Below are 19,351 nucleotides of genomic sequence, written 5' to 3'. Positions count from 1 at the left end.
GCTGAAATAAAAATGGAGGGTTTAATTGCATCAGTGTAAAATCTACATCCTACAGAACCAGGCCAAGTGCATCTCCTGCACCCCTTAGGGAGGTAGCTTCAGTGAGAGCCTTATTACACAACTGGGAAAAGAGACCCTGCCAGATCTTCTATCTCCTCCTCCAGGACCCTGGCACAGGGACTGCAGCAGGTAGGTGGAAAGGCCCAGTTATATTATTCCATATCTCTCTGCAGCAGGAGTTAGGCTTTGCCTACACTACAAAGCTTTTAGCAGTACAGCTGTGGTGACACAGCCGTGTTGCTAGAAGTCGGGCAGTGTAAACGCTGTTTGTTGGCACTTTTGCCAACAAAATACTTCCACCCCCTATGAGTGGGGTTCGCGTTGTTGACAGGAGAGCACTCCTGCCGACAACGAGCCGTTTACACTGCCACTTGACATGGCACAACTTTTGTCTTTCAAGGGGGGCTTTTTAAAGCACCTGTAAACGACAAAAGTTTTGTCATTCAATTGGCAGTGTAGACAAAGCCTTAGAGCACTGGATAATAAGACTTTTCTAATGTCCTAAGCACAACCAGTTTAAATTCTCCACCAACCTTGTAGTTATATTAAAAGGGCAGGGAGAGGATGGTGCAGGTGTGTGTTCCAAGGAGCATCCAATCATGGCAACAGCTGTTGCTTTTGTGGAACACTTAGATTGGGATACTTGGCCTAGGCTGGGTGAGCTGGTCCATTGATGGGTCAAATGTCAGTTGGCTCCCTTCTATTTGGTCATGATCAAATATTCCTGCAAGAATGTGCTGATGTAGGTGGCAGCCTATCTCGGTGACTCCAGTGTGGTGCCGTTATTTCATTTTTTTTAGAACTTCATTTAATTGTGTTGCACTTTTTGTGTTAAAATACTTCAGTTCAGTAACTTGTTTTTTGTAATTAGGCCTTGGGGTGACCATAAAGTCTTATTTTTTTTGTTACTGTTCTAAAAAATTACGGCTTTAAAGTAGTGGCCATTTTTGACATTATTTGACCAATCAATTGACCTATGATTTTTGGGCCAGTCAAACACCGAACCCTAACTCCGCCTTTGCCCATCCTTGTGTCGATTCAGTGTTTCTTGGCAGTTTGCAAAAATCCTTTTTGTTTTCAAAGCTGTTCAGAACATACAGAACAGTTGAACACTGATCATCCTATTCTGGCTATTCACTACTTTCTTCTATTTAAACCTGAATGAGGGAGAAGGGAACAAGGTTAGAGATCTTTAAAAGCAGCATTATTGTCTGCTAGTTGCTGATCAAAGGTTCTGGCCTTGGGGTTGAGTTTCAGGGTCCACTTCGTCATGCTCTGGATGCATGATGTAGAACCTGGCCATGTTTGACAATTCCTGGATGCCAGGGGAGCTGAGGTTCTTGTACTGAGCTGATGCCTGCAAAAAGAACAGGGGAAGAAGCCTTCACTGGCCAGAACAAGGGCTGCTGAGTCATTTTACATTTTACAAAGAAGACGTGGGAGGATATGTTCAATGAGTTAATGCGTGGCTGCGAGAGTGACAAGATGGAGCTCAGTGCATGGCGGATTGCACTGTCCGACAGCCTGCACAAGGATAGTGAGGTCAGGAGAGCATGCAGGGAACACAAGAGTGATACGCAGGATGAGATGGTGCGGATTATGAGGGAGCAAACAGACATGTTGAGGCGTCTGGTTGAGGTTCAAGAAAGGCACCTGCTGAACCTGCTGCCATCATTGCCCAGTTCTACATCCTCCTCCCGAAAATGTCCTAGGATGGGGGAGGGGGGGGAGACGGCAGGCAGTCCGGTATCCCTTGCACTCAACTCCAAGGGAGGGTACAAGGACCAGAAGGCACCCATTCCCACACCTTTAATTATTATTGCAGTGCAATTGTAAGCAAGCTTTCCTTGTTTCTTCCCCCACCCGCAGTGTTATCAGCCCTTTTGCCCCAGGGTATCTTACTTTTCTTTGCGGCCTAATGAAGGGGACAACTTGGTAAAGAACAACACACATAAGTGTAACATTACTGTGGGTCATTGCTGAAACTAGTTTCCAAAGCCTCACGGAGACACAGAACCCCTCGATGTGCTCTTCTTATTGCCCTGATGTCTGGCTGCTCAAAATTGCAATCTGCCCCAACCCCGCAGTAAACTTTTCTCCCTTTGTTTCACAGATATTATGGAGCACACAGCAGGCAGCAACAACAATGGAGATATTGCTTTCACTGAGGTCTAACCTAGTAAGCAAACACCACCAGCGGCCTTTTAAATGTCCAAAGGCACATTCCACCACAATTCTGCACTTGATCAGCCTATGGTTGAACCGGTCCTTACTGCTGTCCAGGCTGCCTGTGTATAGCTTCATGAGTCATGAGAGCAAGGGGTTGGCTGGGTCTCCCAGGATCACAATTGGCATTTCAACATAACCAATGGTTATTTTGCAGTCTGGAAAGAAAGTCCCTGCTTGCAGCTTTCTGAACAGACTGGAGTTCCTAAAGATGTGCACATCATGCAACTTTCCCGACCATCCCACACTGATGTTGGGGAAATGACCCCTGTTATTCACCAGCCCTTGCAACACCATTGAGAATTATCCCTTTCAGTTTATGTACTCTTTGGCAAAGTGGTCTGGTGCCAAGATATGTGTTCCGTCTATAGCCCCGCTGCAGTTAGGGAACCCCATTGCAGCAAAAGCAAAACCATCCACTAAGTCCTGCACATTGCCCAGAGTCACTACCCTTTTTAGCAGAAGTCTATTGGTTGCCTTGGCAACTTGGATCACAGCAGACCCCATGGTAGATTTACCCTCTCCAAATTGATCCCCCACTGGCAGTCTGGTGTTGCAAGCTTCCAGATTGCTATCGCCACTTGCTTCTCAACTGTCAAAGCAGCTTTCATTTTAGTACTGCTGCGCTTCATGGCTGGGGAAAGCTCTTCACACAGTTCCATGAAAGTTCCATTCAAAAGTTTTGCAGCCTCTGCTTGTCATCCCATAGCTGCATAAACAATGTGGTCCCACCAGTCAGTGCTTGTTTCCCAGGCCCAGAAGCGGTGCTCCACCATGTCAAGATGATGCGCAACTGTCGCCAGCATCTGCGAATTGCTCCAGTCCATGGCTTCCAGCAGGGCTACTTGCGTGGCATCATATTGTTCCATGCGGCGGCTTCTGCTTCAACTGAGTAAATACTGCAAGATAAGGTGCAAGGTGTTTGTAATGCTCACAGCAACATTGTACATCTGAGCAGGATTCATACTTATCGTACTATGGCATCTGCGCAGGTAACCCAGGCTTAGGAAAAAGGGCACAAAAAAGGCTTCGTTTCTTTGCGTTGATTTCTGGGAGGGAGGGAGGAAGGGAGGTAATTGCATCATGGGAGGCTAACGCCATGTTCCCATAACCACTCATGCAAATGTTTTGGTGCCATGAGGTATTGCAAGCCCAACACAACATTCCATTCGGCTCCATGCACTGTGAGATCGCTTGCATCGACGTATGGAGTGCTGCACTGTGGGTAGCTAAGATGTGCTCTGCTGACACAATGGTGGTGACATGCAAGATCGACTTGCTTAAATCGGAGGCTCCATGTCGACTTACGTAAAATCAACCTAACTTTGTAGGGTAAACATACCTCGAGTTGCATGTAACACCCGTTCTAAGGGAATAAATCCCTAACCAGGACACTGCTTTTTGCCCATTCACCAGTAGGTGGCACCACAGCCAAACAAGTGTTAGTTGCAGTTTGCCAGGCAGAGGCACCCAGGACAAGATGACAGGCAGGGTGAAATACAAGTGTGATATATGCAGTACTCTAGGAAAGAGAGAGGGAGCTCCCTCCAGTGGGTGAGGCACATAACTGGGCATTAGGATTCCTGGATTCTAGTCCGGGCTCTAAGGGGCTGCCTGTGCAACTTGCATAAGCCACATGCAGATGTTGTTCCAAGAGGGGCAGGTTCAGAATTCTGGGGCCTGATCTTTAGACATGAGCAGCCCCAGCTCCTCTGACCACCTGAGGCATCCGAAATCAGAGGCCATGTTTGAAAATGTTAGCTGTAACTCCATGCCTCGCTTTCTCCTGTCTGTAAAGAAGGGCGTTGGGTACCTGTACCATGTATACTGAGTAATTGCTCCATCTAGATGTGAAATGTTTAAAGTATCCCCCCTCCCCAGCTCTTTTGGGGCATTTGTTCTTTTCACAGCTAACTTCTAAGCAGCAAACTCTCCGTGGCAGACCTATGTTTTGTACTGCACCAGACGTGCCTCCCACTTCACCAACATTCAGCGAATAACCCTTCACAGCCCTGCAAGACAGGTAAGCCATCTTCACTGCGGTGCTCAGACCACTTTCTGACAAGAAACTTGGGAGGTATGATCTGCTGTCTCTGGCCACATGACACATGGACGGACGGACAGACAGACACCCTCCTGCAGTCCTGACAGCAAGGAAACCAGGGAGCCAAGATCTGCAAGAGTGATTGGTCACTTTGGGTGACCAAACCAACAACCCTTAGAGGAGCCAGATTCTCAGGAAGCCCTGAGCTCGTGGCCCTTTAAAGTGATCTCAAGCATCCCAAACCTCAGTTTCCTTCACAGAAAGGAGACCAAAGTAACGAAGGGAGTTTCCCACCTTGGCAGCTTTCCTGGTCTTCCCGATGTGCTTGGACAATGTGGCTGCGTACTCTCCTACAGTGAGCTTGCAGGTGCTGAGCCCAATGTCTTTGCCTGCGTATTCCTCTGCAGTGATCCACTGCAGACCCCAGGTGAACAGCAGCCATCCAGTCCAGGGGAGCCTCTCCCATTGGTAAAGCTGCATGGGATGGAGATTGTGAAGCAAACCGGATCCGTTCAGAGACTCCTGCCCGCACCATCCTGTTTGCGTTAGCCTAGTGGTCTGCAGGGCCACCGCTGGAGCGCTGAGAGCCCTGGAAATGGGTGTGTCTCTTTACACAAAGCCAGGGCCAGTGGAGAGAAAGACCCAAGGGAATGAGAGGAAAGGCAGCAAGCCCCATACGGACTGACTTGAACTATGTTTACAACAAGGGTTAATGCGTCCCTGATGTCAGCCAGTGCAGTGCGTGGTGCTCAGACCCTGGCACACAACAGCAGGTTTCTTTACATGTGCATAGTTCCCTGCAGAGGCTGTAGGAGATTTGTCTGACTAGCGTACAAAGCTTGAGGGGGTGGAAGGGAACCAATGCCTCCTGGCATCCCCCAGATTAATCCCCTATGCCCGTCTCTGCTCCAGTCTGCCACAGAGTTGGCAGGGGGCTTCCCACCTTCCTTCCAAGGGAAGGGGAGAGACCATCACTCCCCTATGAGCAAAACCTAGCTCAGCCTAGTGGCTCACTTCCCTTCCCTATCCCTGAGAGATCAGAGGAGAGCCTTTTAGCAAGGTTTAAAGTGTCTGAAAAAAGTTGGGGGGGTCTCCCATAAACCCAACAGAAATAAACAGTCATCCACTGTACAAACCCCTTGCTACTTCTGTACACGTGTATGGCATCACCATGGCATTCAGATTTTAGCTCATGAAACTATTTATACCGATGTGCTGTTATTGCTTTTAAGTAAGGCAAAAGGGCTCACCCACATTAATAATATAACATATATCCGTGAGTTTGAAGTTCAGTGAGATTCAGTGGGGCTGGGGGTCTGTCGAGGAGGGTGTTTCAGAGTACAGGGGGCTGCAGACTTCTCAGGGATCTGGGGCTGCAGCAAGTTTCAGAGGGTTTTCTCTGGAGTTTGGGGGTCTCTGGGGCATAAGTAGGTGCTTGGGGCCAAAGCCCAGTGCTGGAGGTATCGCCAGTGCTCTCCTGTCCCCACTTCTCCCCACCCCCATCCCAGCTCATAAACCTGTCCTGAAAAGGTGGTGGGTGGCCAGTGGGGGAAGGTCCAGGCCCCCCCTGTGACTCCTCCTGTCCCCATCTCAGCTTCTGGACAGCGGTGAGACCAGGGCTCCACCCACACTGCTGTATCTGCCACTCCCCAGGCATGGCTCCATTCTGCTCCCCACCAACACAGGCACTGCTGTGACCCTTGGCAAAGGGCCTCGTCCACTACAAACACCTCTCACCTAAAACCTGACAAACTCATTACATCCTAATGCACCTGTGAGCTCACGTGAAGCTCAATTGGCCAGATTTCCTCTCATGCCATCGCTGCATTAATAGGGTTGCCTTCATGAGCAGTTAGTCTAAGACCATATTAAAATATCAAGTGCCTTAATTTGCCTTTGAGCCATTTTTAATGTGACTGTAGAAAGTTCCTTTGCTTCTGCTCAGCCCTTATCTCAGCCTACATCCTTAAGTCTGGAAATTGTCTCAAAGCTTTTTTACCTGCGTGGAAGAAAAAAGATTAAAGAGACTGCATGATGCTGCTCAGGAAAATGAAGAAAGGCCCTCCAGAGATTCAGAAAACTGCAAGCATCAAAGATTTTTTTTTTAAAAAAGGTAATAGCACTTGTTTCCTAGCCTGACACCTTGCTGCTGTAAACTGTAATAATGAGGGATAACACTGTTTTTTTCCATGAGTCCTAGTGCCTATATGATGCTGTGATGGGGTGCGCTCCCCACGCTGGCCCTGCAGGAGCTGAATTGGGTCAGGTGGGCCCAATCAGCCAATTAGGCTGTAATCTGGGAGGATTAAGCCTGGGTGGAAAATCCTGATTAGGGGAAACTCAACTGTGTGGAACAGGTGGGGCTTGTAGAAAGGCAGGAAATTGGAAGCAGCAGGACTGCAGGCTGCAGTAAGTCCCTGGCAGGAGGGAGCTAAGAGGCTGGTGGGCCCAGGCCCAGCACTAGCACTAAAGAAGCAGCTCAGGGAAAGATGGCAAGGAGGGAACCACAGCTTGGTTGCTGTTTCGAGGGTCCCTGAGCTAGAACCCAGAGTAGAGGGCAGGTGGGTCTGGGTTCCCCTGCTAGCTGCTGAGGGGATGGCTGTGGGGTAGTGAAGGGGAGGACTGGCTGGCTGGCTGAGATTGTGGGCGAGCAGGGACTTTGATACATGCCCCCTTCCAGGGGGCACCACCCAGTGACCTGGCTGGAGGGCTGAGTCATGGAGAGGATGCTGAAGTTCCTGGAGTGAGAGTGGGAAGTGTGCTGGCTGGATGGGGAACTGGCTATAACTGTAGGTGAGGGTGTGGTTGCAGACAAATAGGCAGTAAAAGTACTAAATGAATAAAAGGATGAGCGATGTTAATAATAAGTCTTAATGACTAAAAGCTATGCCAGCAGACACTTGTTCAGGAACACTGGGGGAGTGTATGGTCACCTGACCTAGGGTGTATCTTCCCCTCTACCCCCAAACAATGATCATGGGGCTGGGAGGCCAGGGCCCCCACTTTTTAACATGGGTGTAGTTTGGGGGCAGATGGCAGCATTGCCCCCCTACCCCAAACAGCAAGCCTCTGGCAGGCACAGGCAGGGGCTGCACGTTGCAACAGGGGAGGTGAGCTGCGTCTGCTTGAGGCTTGCCCCCACCCCCCAAATTCTGCCCATGTTAAAAAGTGGGGGGTGTAGTTCCTGGCCCCCTGGTTCCAGTGCCAATTCCCCCCCCACACACTGCTACGGAGGTTCTGGTGCTCTGGCCCCCACATCTCAGGTACCCGGTTGCTGTACATGGGGAGGGACGTGTTGCAGGCTGGTGAGGAGACACTGTTAGAAACACATGTTATCGTACTGGGAATTGGCAGGGTTTGATGATGCAGGTAGAGGAAAGGCCTGTCGGAGATGCAAGGTGCCTTAATAGTGCCTGACCTAACCCAAGCCACCTGTGTAACTATAACACAGGGTCCCCACGCAGGGTCTGTTTCTTGCTGAGCCGTCAGGAGCCTGGTGCAGGCCAGCAGCTTTCCCAGGGGAGCATGGGAAAGGGACTAACCACCTGTCCCATTTTGGAACAGTGCTGACAGTTGCAAAGAGGCCCGGTCTCTGGATCCAAACCCCTGGATCTGTGGTGGGTTGCTGCAGGTGATGGTGGGGGCGGGGGTGGGCTGTTTTCGCCTGGTGCTGGCAGGAAGAGTGGGTTGTCCCCTGCTGAGGCTTTCCTGCAGGCTGGGTTACAGACAGGCCAGTGCAGTGCTGGCCAGCTGCAGGGAGAGCCCAGGGAATGCTGGGCCATTTACAGTCACCCTCCTCCTTTCCCGGGCTCTGCACCGATCAGACACTGGTTCCATCTGCCTGGCTGTCCCCTGCCTTCTCATGGGTTGAAGGGGAAGGGTCACCAAGGTGACTAGTGTTGCATCCCCTCCCCTGCTGCTGGGGAAGTCACCAGTGGATGGCTCTGCTATGGAGCCCAAGGGGCCCAGAAGGGGCACTGCCCCTGTGCTAAGGGGTGTGGCAGAGGCTACACCTATGTATCCCAGGGTATAAAATTCCAGTATTAACAAACACATTGCAATCCCTCCCCTTTCCTGTGCTGCTGTGGGCAGATGCTGTTCTCCACCTGCCGGCTGTCATCACACGAGGCAGAGGTAGGGTGGCAGGCTGCAATGGAATCAACCAGGCCAGCCATGGCCTAGGGCAGGGGTTGGCAACCTTTCAGAAGTGCTGTGCCGAGTCTTCATTTATTCACTCTAATTTAAGGTTTCACGTGTTGTTAATACATTTTAACATTTTTAGAAGGTCTCTTTCTATAATTCTATAATATAGAACTAAACTATTGTATGTAAAGTAAATAAGGTTTTCAAAATGTTTAAGAAGTGTCATTTAAAATTAAATTAAAATGCTGATCTTACGCCGCCAGCCTGCTCAGCTCCCTGCCAGCCTGAGGTTCTGTTCACCTAGGCCGGCAGCGGGCTGAGCAGGGCCTGTGGCCGGGACCCCAGACCTGGGTGGGGGGGTTCAAGGGTCAGGACAGAGGGCTGGGTGTGTGTTGGGGTGGGAAGGGTTCAGGGCAGAGGGCTGTGTGTGTGTGTGTGTGGCGGGGGGGTTCAAGGGTTAGGGCAGAGGGCTGGGGGGCTATGGGGGCTGCAGGGCAGAAGACTGAGGGTGGGGGGGGCAGAGGGCTGGGGTGCTCCCAGCCCCCTGCCCTGAGCGGCTCATGGCAGGGGGCTGGAAGGGATATGCCCTGTTCCACCCCCTTCCCCAAGGCCCCGTCCCTACCTCTCTGCCTCCTCCAGGGAACAGCCGGCACGCTGCCGCTCTTCCCCCGCCCCCTCGCTAGGGCCATCAGCTGATTGGCGCAGGGAAGGAGAGGGGGCGGGGCAGGACCAGGCTTCTGCCTCCTGCCCCCGCAGGGGAGAGCGGTGGGCGGGGGCGCTGAGTGGGGCTGGGGGCCGGGACCGCGGCAGGCGGCTGTGTGCCGCAGGTTGCCGACCCCTGGCCTAGGGGATCTAAAAGCGTAAGTGGGGCCACTGAAGAATTCCACAACTAAACGCCTTGGATTTCCCTAACAAACCTGTGATTTTATGGGTGGGAAAAAATGTTTCCAAGGAGTGATGGAGATTAACCAGAGCCCTGACTAGCCCTAACTGGCATCGTGTGCGAAACTGAACCAAAGCAGCCCAGAACGCACAGCAGAAGGAGGGACACCTATTTCAAGATGACGGGGTGCGTTCTGACCCTGCAGCAGTAGGAAAGGCTGAAGCAGCCCCCTGGGGAATACTTAGAGTGTCATTGCTAGGGCCCCCCTTCCTGCTCCCAACTGGGATGGGATGGGATGGGATGGGCCGGGGTGGGGAAGCAGGAGAGGATGTGTTGAGGGATGAGCACAGAGGTTTGTTCTGTGTTGCAGAGCAGGCAACAGGCAGCCATGTGAGGCTGGTCTAAATCTGAGCAGATCCTGAGATTGCTTCAATTTATGCTGCTCCCCCCCTTTGAGCAGCCCAGTATTAGGGCAGTGTGAAAGCCACCCCCTCCATTTCCCATCTCCTAGGCTGTGCCGTCTGCACCCTCTCTTGAGAGGTGCAGTACAAAATTTGGACTGAAGCCTTGTCTACCAAGCAATTTATCCAAGAACTGGAGTTGTCACATGCTTTTATACATTAATCCCCGAACCATCATTAATTGGAAAACATATGGAAACAATGTATCTCCCCTTTGTTGTGTATCCTATAACTCACTCTCTCCAAAGAGGCAGTCTGCGCAAAACAAGCCAGCTGGTGGGGAAGCGTGATCTTTCCAATGCCCTAAAATTATCCTCTTCACCTCCTGGTAGTCTAGCTAAGCCATATGCAATAGGCTTAGAGACACTTAACCCTTCAGGTTCTGGACTGATGAAGTGTGTGTCAGTTCCCTTTGCTGACGGAGCTAACAGAGTTAGTTCTGTAGCTCCCAGAGCAAACTGTCCTTTCTAGAGCTCAGGGTCTCTTGTATGTTCAGCATAATGGACATAGATTCTTATGTCCACATGTTCTAGTCTATAGGGTGTATTGGGACTACAATAATGACCACAGCAGATGGTGGTGATCGTGGTATTGTGGAAGCCAGGGACTGTGCCCCAGCTTTTGAAAAGCAATGTGCTAGCAACAGTGAGGATACAAGCAGAGCACAGACCGGGTTCTCCACTGCCCCAAGAATTCAATCTCTGGCCATCTCTTGATTGCACATGGAAGATTGCTCCCCCTCCTTACGCACGGGAGGTATTGCGGGTTGCTCAGAGCAGTGACCGTGTGAATCTGGCCCCGGTGCCTCCTTTAGAAACACTCTTGTGTTCTTTCAGCATGACAGGGGAGGGCTGGTACATTTGAACCACTTGAAAAACATACCCTGGGAGATTTAGGTCTCTTTCTGCCTCTCCTTTTATAGTAAGTGACACACTGAGCGCTCCTGCCCCAGAGACATGTGGTTTCCTGCATCCTGTGTGCAGTCTCTTTTGGGGCCTGTGATCTCATGAGGCAGTCTGTGTATGTCGTCGGCACTACAAAGAAAAGACAAGGAAGCCATTTTCGGGGGTAAATAATAATAATGAATATGCTTTCTGCCCAGCTAGCACTTTCCATCCAAGGCTCTCCAATCAATTAACACTGAGTTCAGCCTCACAACCCTTCTAAGAGGTAGTTTGGAACTAGGGATAAGGAAACCGAGGCACACAGAAGTTTATTGATTTTAACTCCACAAGGAGCTGTTCTGATCATCGAGTCCGTCCTCCTGATAGTGCAGGCCAAAGTCATTTCTGTACAAAGCCCATCACTTCTCTTTGAGCCATGGCATAGCTTGTAACATGGTATCCGGCCTCGGTTTAAAGAGATGGCAGCAGGGACCCGCTTCCCCAGCCTCGTCCACTGCCCCATAGCCAAGGACCCACTCCCCATCCACCCCCTAGTACTGGTGGGCACCCCACAAGCTTTCCCCTCAGCTCTACCACAATGGGACCTGTGTATGTCTGTACCCCAGGCCTGCAACCTCTGCCTGCCCCTGCCAACCTCCACCTCCCCCACAATCTGTTTCCCACCCCTTCCCAGCTGAGCTCCTTGCGGTTGGGCTCATAGTGCTGGGTGGCCATAGTGCAAGATGAGGGTGGTGGCTGGGTCCTGTCCGGGAGCTGCCCAGGCAGCAAGGCCTGCGGGAGCTGGGCACGGAGCAGATGCTGTGGGGTGGGTGTCAACATGGAGTCCGATGGGTTGCTCTGCTTGTGGTGAAAGGCCTGGCAGTGCTGGTGGCATTGCCAGGAACAGTCCCAAGCCCCACGGCCACCATCTTACCCATGCCAGGGGGGTTGGGGGGGGAAGCAGCTGGGGAGGGGGCAGGAGCATGTCAGTGGCAGCTAGCTGGAGGCTGATTACTGCTCTTTTGGGCCCCTGGGGAGAGGGGAGAAACACCTCCCTGCCCCTCCTTGGGCAGCCCCACCAGCATCATGCCCCACTGCCCGGAAGGGACTGAGGGAGGGCCCAAAATCTGCTGCCCTCGGTAGCTACGTAGCTTGCTTCTGCCTAGCACAGCCTCCGACCACATCCCTAGGTGAGCCGCTCCAGTGGTTAACTACTCTCATTGTTAAACAAAACAGCCTTATTTCTAGCTTGTCTAGTTTCAGCGTCCTGCTACTGGATCTTTTTCTGTGCCTTCGAGCTGCCTGCTAGAAACCTCTTCCCCACTGAGGTACCTGTACACTGTGATCATGTCAACTCAGAACCGTCTCTTGGGAGAACTACATGGATTGAGCTTCTTTAGTCTTTACTGAAGGGCTAGGTAGACCTCAAATTGTTCTGGGAGCTCTTTGCTGAACCCTTTCCAATTTTTAAACATTCTTTTTGATGGGTGGGCACCCAAACTGGACCCAGCATTCCAGTGATGGCCATATTTGAGCCACAACAAGTCCTGCATCTTGGCAAGGGGTTAGACTAGATGACCCCGTGATCCCTTCTAAGTTCTAGATACAAAGGTAATACTACTTCCCTATTGCCACTTCATATTCTCCTGCTTATACATCCAAGGCTTGCTTCTGCCCCTGGAGCTACAGCATCACACTGGGAGCTCATGTTCAGTTGATCCTTTACCATGACCTCTAAGCGCTTCTCCGAGTAACTACTTTCCAGGATACACTTAAGTGCGAGCTGCATTCTTTGTTCCTGGCTGTGACCTTGCATTTGGCTGTTCAAGTGAGGCCACCCTGCCCCACAGGATACACATACAAATCAATAATTCAAATATATTAACTAAGATAAATGAATTATTCTGGCTTCCTGCTGCAGCTAGGTGAAGGTGGACCTAGGAGAGAGGGGCACAGTGGGTGAAGTGCCCATTAAACACCAGTGGGAGTGGAGTCTAGGTCTGTATGTTAGGAATGGTGTCATAGAACCGGGTTTATTTTCTGCATGTAACATCGTCAGTTGCAGTTTAGGAAGGATATTGATGAATGATGCGAACGCCATTTCCTTTGATTCTTAGCATTATAGAAACAGGGCAGCGTAAGAAACTTTTAGGGGCCATGAGGCTTGCTGAGAAAGCAGAGATTAACCCCTTAGAAATCAGATATGTAGCAACATCACAGAGCTAGATTCTCCTAGTCAGGTGTATTGCATATACCACACCTTAGTGGTCAGAGCAGGGGATTGATAGTCAGAACCCTAATTTTTTATTCTTAGCTCCAGTGCTTTGTTTGATGTGTAAACTTAGGCAAATCATTTAATCTCTCTGTGCCTCAACTGATCATCAGTAAAATGGCACAATAATTCTTATTTACTTCACAGGTGTGGCGTGAGGCTTCATTAGGTCATGTTTGCAAAGCTCTTTGAGATCTTCTGATGAAAGGCATCAGCAAAGGGCAAAAAATCATTAGCAGGTTTGGTAGTGCCCAGTGGAGAAATACTTTTAGTTTTGGAATAAAAGTCCCTTCTGAGTCCCTTGGACCTGCTCAGAAAAAACCCACAAACCACACCGGCTTTTGTCACTGAGTTTTTGATAAACGTCTCCTGCAGATGGACACATTGTGTGTAATGAGCCCCCCGATCTGATTGGCCAGGCTGTGCAAGCTGCTCTGAGCAAGCAGCAGCAATGCAGCTCACCCTAGTGAGCCTCTGAGAAGTAAATTGAGCTGATCTGGAGAGCGAGGGGAAGGGAAACCCATGGGGGTGGTGCTAGTGGAGGGGCTGGCATGGAGAACAGCATCAGCATAACTTTGCATTTAGTTTCTGTGCATCCTTTTGGTGATGATTGTTGCTTCTTTTTGGCCTGGTCTACACTATAGAGTTAGATGTAGGCTGCCTTCCGTCAACCTGCCTAACTCTGTAAGTGTCTATGCTAAAATGTATCTTCCACTGACGTAACTCGCCCACTACACTGACTTAACTCCACCTCCATGAGAGGCGTAGTGCTGAGGTTGGTGTGGTTAGGTCAACACACTGTCAGTGTAGATGCTGTGTCACTTACATCGACAGTAAGTCCCACAGTGCCCCACGCTGACAGTTCAATCCGTGCAAGCACTTCTGATGAGGCCACGCACTGCTGAGCACAGTGTGGCATGCAAAAGCAATTTAATGACTGCGGTGGCTGTGCGTTGACGTAACTTAGGCTGACTTGATTTTGTAGTGTAGACTTGCCCTTTGACTCTGCATCCGTTTCAGGAGTCATCTACTGCAGTGGTTCTCAAAGCCAGCCCGCCGCTTGTTCAGGGAAAGCCCCTGGTGGTCCAGGCCGGTTTGTTTACCTGCTGCATCCACAGGTTAGGCAGATCATGGCTCCCACTGGCCAGCGGGGGCTGCGGGAAGGGCGGCCAGCACATCCCTTGGCCCGCGCTGCTTCCCGCAGCCCCCATCAGCCTGGAGCGGCGAACCATGGCCAGTGGGAGCCACGATCGGCCGAACCTGCGGACACGGCAGGTAAACAAACCGGCCCGGACCGCCAGGGGCTTTCCTTGAACAAGCAGTGGCCCGACTTTGAGAAGCACTGATCTACTGCCCATGTGGAGGGGAAAAGACATAGACCCTGTGTGTGATACATCTGATCACATGCATGTGAAATACAAATAATACATATTAAACAATTATCCAGCTCTAACAGCATTTTACAATACAGCTGAAGAGCTGTATCCCTCAAACCAGACAGATTACATTGTAAGGACTCTGGGGTAGGGACCTTGTCTTCATACCTATTAAACATCTATCTAGCTGTTAGCACTTTACAAGTAATAAGTAATAGTAACACTCAGACAAAGATTAATTAAGCACTTTCTAAAATGACTGAGCTGAGTTCCTCTCTGAGCTCCCTTGGGGGCTAGCGTACTCTGTCCAGCCCTCCAGGTCTTTAAGGCACTGTCTAATTTCAGAGCTATTGGAGAGCAAGAAAACCCTGTGTCCAGGGCTGGGTTTACAGAGTTGGAAAAGCAAAGAGCTAAAGTAGAGATGAAGAACAAGGGCTTAGAAGTGTTTGGACTGACCGGTAACAGTTGTACTGCTCAGTAGCAGCCATTCCTTCATGAAAGAGAAGGATCGTGTTTCAGGAGGAAAGTTTGAGAAAGGAATCTGGGTTTTTACATTCCTTTATTTGATATAGTGGAGGAAGCTAAGGAAGAAATATGAGGAGTTTTCTGGCATGGTTAAAAGAATGAAAAACCCAGCTGACATAGGCTCTTGGGGTGGGGAGGGATAGCTCAGTGGTTTGAGTATTGGCCTGCTAAACCTAGTGTTGTGAGTTCAATCCTTGAGGGGGCCAGTTAGGGAACTGGGGCAAAAATCTGTCTGGGGATTGGTCCTGCTCTGAGCAGGGGGTTAGAGTGGATGACCCCCAAGGTCCCTTCCAACCCTTATATTCTGTGATCTACGTTAACATAATCTTGCTGCTGCTGGATATTACTGAATATGACACATCTTAGAAGTCTAGCAGAAATTAGGGCTGTTAATTAATTGCAGTTAACTCACATGATTAACTCAGAAAAATTATCATAATCACAATTAATTGCAGTTTTAATCACACTGTTAAACTACTTCGGGATGTTTTTATACATTTTCAAATATGCTTATTTAAATTACATCACAGAATACAAAGTGTACAGTGCTCACTTTATATTATCTTTTATTACAAATATTTGTGCTATAAAAATAATAAACAAAAGAAATAGCATTTTTCAATTCACCTCATACAAGTACCATACTGCAGTCTCTTTATCATGAAAGTGCAACTTACAAATGTAGATTTTTTTTTTGATTACATAACTGCACTCAAAAAACCCCAATGTAAAGCTTTAGAGCCTACAAGTTCACTCAGGCCTACTTCTTGTTCCGCCAACCACTAAGACAAACAAGTTTGTTTACATTTACGGGAGATACTGCTACCAGCTTCTTATTCACAATGTCACCTGAAAGTGAGAACAGGCATTCACATGGCACTTTCGTAGCCAGCGTTGCAAGGTATTTACTTGAGTGTAAATTGTAAAGAATTAAAAAGGAATGCAGGGCAGGTGCCTGCTGGGCACCGCAGGCCATGAGGGAGTGCTCTGGGGTGGCACCTGTTCACACTGTACTCCCAGTGTTTCTAGCCCATTTGAAAGCAGGGAGTACCAGATGCTAAGCTTGTTCTCAGGAGATTTCCAGGCCACTTTTCAGGCTCAGATGTGGGTGAGCACCAGATCAACCTCTCAACATTTGGGTTCTCTTCTAAATCTAAATTGTGATCCTACTGAGGTTCCTGCATGGCTACCTAAAATAAAGTGAGATCTTTTCAACAGAAGTGGGCAAAAAACGTGTGTAACAAAATCCAACGTCTGGAAGTGAACTTGGTCCAAGTTTCAATCAGAACTGAAAATAAGGAATCTCTGGGTACCAAAGCCCCTGTCCTTTGCATGATTCTGCTTTGCACCAAACTGACATAACCGGGGCTCGAGTGCAACCTTTGCAGGGGCCGTTGCTTGTTGAAGGCTGTCTCCTGAAAGGTAATAAATTCACCCATTGTTTATGATGACGGCTCTGTCTGCAGTGGACTGGACAGGGTAAGATGCTGGTAATTTTGATTAGCTGGGAGCTTGGATCTGCAGAGCACAAGTAAGAGTTCCAAAGGCCTTAAAATCCAGGATTATTTATACCCAAAATGGTGCAAGATCCTTGATGCCAGTCTAAAACAAAACCACATACACTGTATAGAAAATAATGACAAACTTATTCTTTGTTTAACTTTATCCCCCTAGAATACAGGGCCTGTTGGGTTAGCAAGGTTACAACTCTACTAATATTGTCAGGTTTTGTAACAGAAACAGAGTTATATAGTAGCTTCATTACGGCAATGGCTAAATTCAAACTCATCCCAAGAAGCAGATGTCGAACAGGATGTGCCTGTTTTCATTTGCTTTCACCTCCTTCACTTGTTTACACTGCTTCCTTCGGAGCCCCTCTTGCTAAAGAAACTTGCAGCGTGTTTGTTTCATTCATTTTGTTACAGTGGACTGAGACTGAGCAATTGGAAAGAAAACCAATGTAGTAGCAAACTGCATCCTTTCACTGCAGGTAACCATCTCACAGAACATTGCACTGTTTAAATGAAATATATGAACACTGTTTTACATTATGGCCACATCTCTGCATCTGAATTCATTCAAATGGAGCATTTGTGAAATGATAGTGTTTAAAGTTGCTCAGAAAAAATGGTGCGGAACTCCTTGGTTATTATTTCTCCATAACTCTTGATCAAATATTCTCCATTTTCATGGAAAAATTTTTTCCAAAGTGCCAGCCCTGCACAGTTATCCTGAGATCTGCAAGTTAAACTTCTTTCTAAAGAAAAGAAACTGGACCTGACTACAAGAGGCTTATCAAACCCATTTATCTGAAAGAGCAGAGAAAAAAGATTGCAGCTTGCTCACACAACCTACTCCTCCAGCCAACTTCGAGCGACCACCACGGTGCTGTGACCAGGGAGATCAGAACCACTGATGGTAGAGTCTCTGAATTGTAGATTTATGAGGACACTATTTGTTGATGAGCATCTCTGCAACTGGTTCAATGGCAAATGGATAATGCTGGAGTAACACTCATAGCCAGGAAAGTGACTGTGGGAAAATCACACTTTGTTACTGATTCTTTCTGGTCTCTGTGTCTTCAAGACATAATTGTTTAATGTTCTGATTAAAAATACCATATGGGTTTACTTCTGTAGCTACCGCAGAGCCAACATACTTGCAGAAGAGTGGACTGGATTCCATTTGATGTCCTGAGATTTCCACTCCATTTTAACCTAAGTTCTGAGATCTTGGTGGTGGTGATGTATGCAGCAGAAAGAATACAGCTTGACTTTCAGATTCCAGCGTGAGCTGCCAAGTGCTGCTGCTCAGAGAAGGAACATTTGGTCTGGTTTGAAAACTGTTCAGATTGAATGTAGACATCTCTGAGGGAGAATATGCTGTGATGAGAGGACATGCAGCAGAGCATCACATGCAGCAGAGCATCACTACCACTTTGCTCATGGAGAAGGAGCCAGGGGGTGGCTGTCTCTGAGTTGGAAAAGGACTCGCGTGACTATCAACTGATTCTGGGCCACAGGTTTTCTCAGTAGACACTGGCATGCATTTGCATATACTGCAGTCTGGCAGCTTTTGAAATTGACAGGAAGGAAGACCAAGTAAGACCCACAGCACAGGAAGAGGTGAGGCGCAAAACTGAAAGAAAGCTACTCAGCTAGAACTGCAAGGGCGAGGTGAGGAAGGAAGACTAGTAATAGTGCACGATGGGGGGTGAACTTTGCATCTGCATCACTTTGGTCTAAGAAGATTCCTGATTTCCGTACAGTCTTCTGAGAACTCTCTTGAGGCCCCTCAGGTGGGGAGGAAGCTCCCTCAAAAATGGAAGAGCACCTCTTGCATTTTCTTTTGTGAACTTGGACATCTCGGCAAAGGAGTTCCAGCTGCATAGAGCAAATGGTCTCAAAATCCCTGGGCTTGGCTTAAAAAGAACCCTAGAGCTGATGGACAAGCTTGGGTATTGAGGTGGCTGTTGGACTTGAGGGAGGCTGCAGCAAACTGAGGTAAGTTTTGGAGGGATCCCTTGGATCATTTTTCTTCTTGTGGATGGGGCTAAAAGAAAGAGGGGAAAGCTTTGGCTCTGTGCTAGGGATAGGCAAAGTGCCGCAGGCTGCAAGCATTGTTGCCCCAGTGGTCAGTCTGGACTGTCATGGAAAACCTGGCATGGGATAACTATATTGCCCTGGGGTAATCTGCCTGGGCATGGGATGAACATAATGGTCAAGGTGAGACAAGATGACGTGAGATAGCATAAGGAAGTCCATCTGGTGTGCAAGAACGGCTCAGGTCTGAGATCTGTACAGGCATGAGCTAGTTGCTATGGCTGGCCTGGAATTGATGGAGCTGCCTCAGAATGTTACAGCCCTACTGACCTTTGAATTTCATTTAACTTAGTAGATTTCAGTGTCTGTAATACAGACAGTAACAGAACAGAGTGGGAAAGGTCTGAGAGAGCACTGATGGGCCTGGACAGGCTCTGAACAGCCCCAAGTGTCACTCAGCCCTTCTTATGCTGCATCAGGAGGAGGGCTAGCTCAGTGGTTTGAGCACTGGCCTGCTAAACCCAGGGTTATGAGTTCAATCCTTGAGGGGGCCGTTTAGGGAACTGGGGTAAAAATCTGGGGATTGGTCCTGCTTTGAGCAGGGGGTTGGACTAGATGACCTTCTGAGGTCCCTTCCAGCCCTAATATTCTATGATCATGTCTGCATAGAGACCATGGGGTGAGTTAAAGATGGAGAGGCAACCTGAAGTCTGAATGGCTTTATGTGAGCTTCCTGCCCCTACATTTTGAAAATCACCACTAAGGTTCTAAGATTTAGCCATACAGGTCCCATATGGGTAAAGACCTTTAAACATTTCATCCTGTCCGTCTTATCAGTAAGGTGAAACCCTAATAAAAAGGAATGAAACAAAGCTCTACATCAGTATATGCTGCAGAGCGTGTACCACCAGTACAAAACTCAAGCCAAGTAAGGT

At 48.9% G+C, this 19,351-nt stretch overlaps 2 protein-coding genes across 2 annotated transcripts in view; one reads left to right on the top strand and one right to left on the bottom strand.

Annotated features, from left to right (window-relative positions):
- Nucleotides 1-1,242: 1,242 nt before the first annotated feature.
- NMRAL1 (NmrA like redox sensor 1) lies at nt 1,243-4,931 on the bottom strand. The gene is given in 3 exon segments (XM_044979906.1): nt 1,243-1,327; nt 1,329-1,417; nt 4,625-4,931. Coding segments are annotated over 3 exon segments (360 nt in total). The 5' UTR covers nt 4,811-4,931.
- A 13,271-nt stretch (nt 4,932-18,202) lies between these two features.
- The window catches only part of NLRC3 (NLR family CARD domain containing 3), a 77,855-nt gene continuing 76,706 nt past the window's right edge, over nt 18,203-19,351 (top strand). Inside the window, exon 1 of the mRNA XM_044978792.1 lies at nt 18,203-18,377. The gene's annotated coding sequence lies outside the window, so the exon portion shown is untranslated. The remainder of the gene's footprint in view (nt 18,378-19,351) is intronic.

This window comes from Mauremys mutica, chromosome 11 (assembly GCF_020497125.1).
Source record: "Mauremys mutica isolate MM-2020 ecotype Southern chromosome 11, ASM2049712v1, whole genome shotgun sequence".
Classification (NCBI taxonomy): Eukaryota; Metazoa; Chordata; order Testudines; family Geoemydidae; genus Mauremys; species Mauremys mutica.
The sequence above is the reverse complement of the archived record's forward strand: the minus strand, read 5'-3'. Positions and strand labels throughout refer to the sequence as shown.